This window comes from Macrobrachium nipponense, chromosome 4 (assembly GCF_015104395.2).
Source record: "Macrobrachium nipponense isolate FS-2020 chromosome 4, ASM1510439v2, whole genome shotgun sequence".
Classification (NCBI taxonomy): domain Eukaryota; kingdom Metazoa; phylum Arthropoda; class Malacostraca; order Decapoda; family Palaemonidae; genus Macrobrachium; species Macrobrachium nipponense.
The window spans coordinates 30,757,213-30,759,712 of record NC_061100.1 but is presented as its reverse complement, the minus strand read 5'-3'; the positions used below and the strand labels follow the sequence as shown (position 1 = coordinate 30,759,712).

The following is a 2,500-nucleotide window of genomic DNA, read 5'->3' as shown; positions in this document are numbered from 1 at the left end:
TGGCAACCACGGCGCACTGGAAGACAACATCGTCTCCTTCTTTGATGTTGGAGGAATCCGACTCGGACCCAAATGTAGAGACAGCTGTCGGCGCGTCTTGTTGGATCGGCAGTGAAGGAAAGAATTGTTAGCTACATTAAAGTGATTTTCTTCGACCCTAGGAAGGGGTTAGATAGGATAAACTAGGGTGAATTTCTAGCTGGATAACTGACTAAGATTCAGGTAATCCCAGGGTTTAATTATATAGATCTGGCCCTGGGAAAGGGAGATAAATAGGGTATATTTCTAGCTGATAACTGAATAAGATTCGGGCAATCCCAGGGTTTAATTATATATGTGGCTCCTGGAAAAAGAAGATAAACTAAGGTAAATTTTTAGCTGGATAATTGACTAAGATTCAGGCAATCGCAGAGTTTAATTATATAGATCTGGCCTTTGGGAAAAGGAGGTAAACCAGGATAAATTTCTAGCTGGATAACTGACTAAGATGCAGGCAATCCCAATGTTTAGTTATATAGATCTGGTCCCTGGGAAAGGGAGATAAATTAGGGTAAAATTCTAGCTGGATAACTGACTAAGATTCAGGTAATCCCAGGGTTTATTTATATATATATATATATATATATATATATATATATATATATATATATATATATATATATATATATATTTATATGGCCCTTGAGAAAAGAAGATAAATTAGGGTAAATGTCTAGCTGGATAACTGACTAAGATTCAGGCAATGCCAGAGTTTAATTATATAGATCTGGTCTCTGGGAAAGGGATATAAACCAGGTTAAATTTCTGGCTGGATAACTGACTAAGATTCAGGCAATCCCAAAGTTTAATTACAAAGAACTATGGCTATTAGTTGGTAACTGGTATATATAATTACCCATTTTCATAGATAGCTACAGATAGGGATTTTCGTTACCCACAGGAAATGGTATATATATGATTAGGTAAAGTCAACTCTGTCCCACCTTTGTGCAGAAACAAGAATATTATGTCTTTATTCACTAACTCCATTGGCTTAATAAAAGAGGGAAATTAGAGATTAGATGAACATACTTTTTTTTGCAAGTATCTGTTTTATAAAGATTCCGTCTCCCTCGTTTCATTACTTTTATAGTAAGGCCATCGAAACTAACCTACATAGTATATATATATATATATATATATATATATATATATATATATATATATATATATATTTATGTTAAACATACATTGTCCTAAAAGTACAAATCTCTTGCTAAACGCTCTCTCTCTCTCTCTCTCTCTCTCTCTCTCTCTCTCTCTCTCTCTCTCTCTCTCTCTCTCTCTCTCTCTTTCAGAGAGAAAAAACGAGGTGACAAATCTCTTACAATGAACCAAACTCTCTCTCTCTCTCTCTCTCTTCTCAGAGGGAAAAAACGAGGTGACAAATAAATCTCTTACAATGGACCACCAGACTCCACACGTCCTCAATCACGGTCTCCGTCTGCGTATTTTCGGCAATGCACCTCAGGAGGGACCCGTCCTGGGACGCCCTGGGCTCCATGACGATCCTGCTCGTCGTCACATTTCCGTCCAGGGAGATCTATGGTGGGATGGGCGTGAAAGGAACGGAATGGGAGATGGGAAAGGTGTTTAGTATTTGGGGATTTTATCAATGGAGGGTTCCAGGTCGAAGGGATGTTTTGGGGAAAATGAGAGGGATTGGTAAAGAAATAAAATAAATACAATGTGATAATTTAGGGTAAGGGTCCTTTGAATATATATGTATATATATATATATATATATATATATATATATATATATATATATATATATATATATATATATAATGGCTTATTCTTTGAGAGCCCTCACTAATTTCATGACAGCCGAACAGAAACAAAATGAAATGATGATTTTCTTATCTTCACTGTAATCTTTTTTCAATAATTAAGTATATTTGTTTCTGGTATAGATTAATATTTTTTTTTAAATAATTAAGCATAGTAGCCTTTTTTGGGGTAGAATAAATGATCGACATTGTTTATCTTTACTCTTATCTTGTATTCTGTATAAGTCTATTTAAAAAAGTATTTGCATTACTCAGTGTAAACACTAATTGAAACTTGTGACTGTAGATATTTTAAACTGAATCTTTTCCTCTCTCTCTCTCTCTCTCTCTCTCTCTCTCTCTCTCCTCTCTCTCTCTCTCTCTCTCGTCTCTCTCTCTCTCTCTCTCTCTCTCTCTCTTCTCTCCTTTCTTCTTATGTGCGTGTCTGTTTAGCCTTCCCTCGTGTCTCTTGATATCCTTGACTGTTGAACTTACAGTGTGCCCCGTCAAGGGCTGTTGACGTCCCAAGAGCCACGCAGACCATTCACCTTTAGTGAGTCGAGTGACTTCAGAGATATAAGTCTAGTAGGATGTGTAATGAGGGTTTATACGGGTAATTAACTCTTATTCCCCTACTCCACCTCCCCCAATACCCTCCTCCAGCATCTACTCATCTGTCTCCCCGCCCT

At 36.8% G+C, this 2,500-nt stretch overlaps 1 protein-coding gene across 1 annotated transcript in view; it reads right to left on the bottom strand.

Annotated features, from left to right (window-relative positions):
- Positions 1-2,500, bottom strand: part of LOC135210839 (nephrin-like) — a 71,983-nt gene that overhangs the window by 10,050 nt on the left and 59,433 nt on the right. Inside the window, exons 7-8 of the mRNA XM_064243713.1 lie at positions 1,441-1,582; positions 1-96 (exon numbers count right to left, since the gene is read on the bottom strand). The exon at positions 1-96 is cut by the window's left edge and continues 35 nt beyond it. Coding sequence (XP_064099783.1) covers positions 1-96; positions 1,441-1,582 — 238 coding nt within the window. The remainder of the gene's footprint in view (positions 97-1,440; positions 1,583-2,500) is intronic.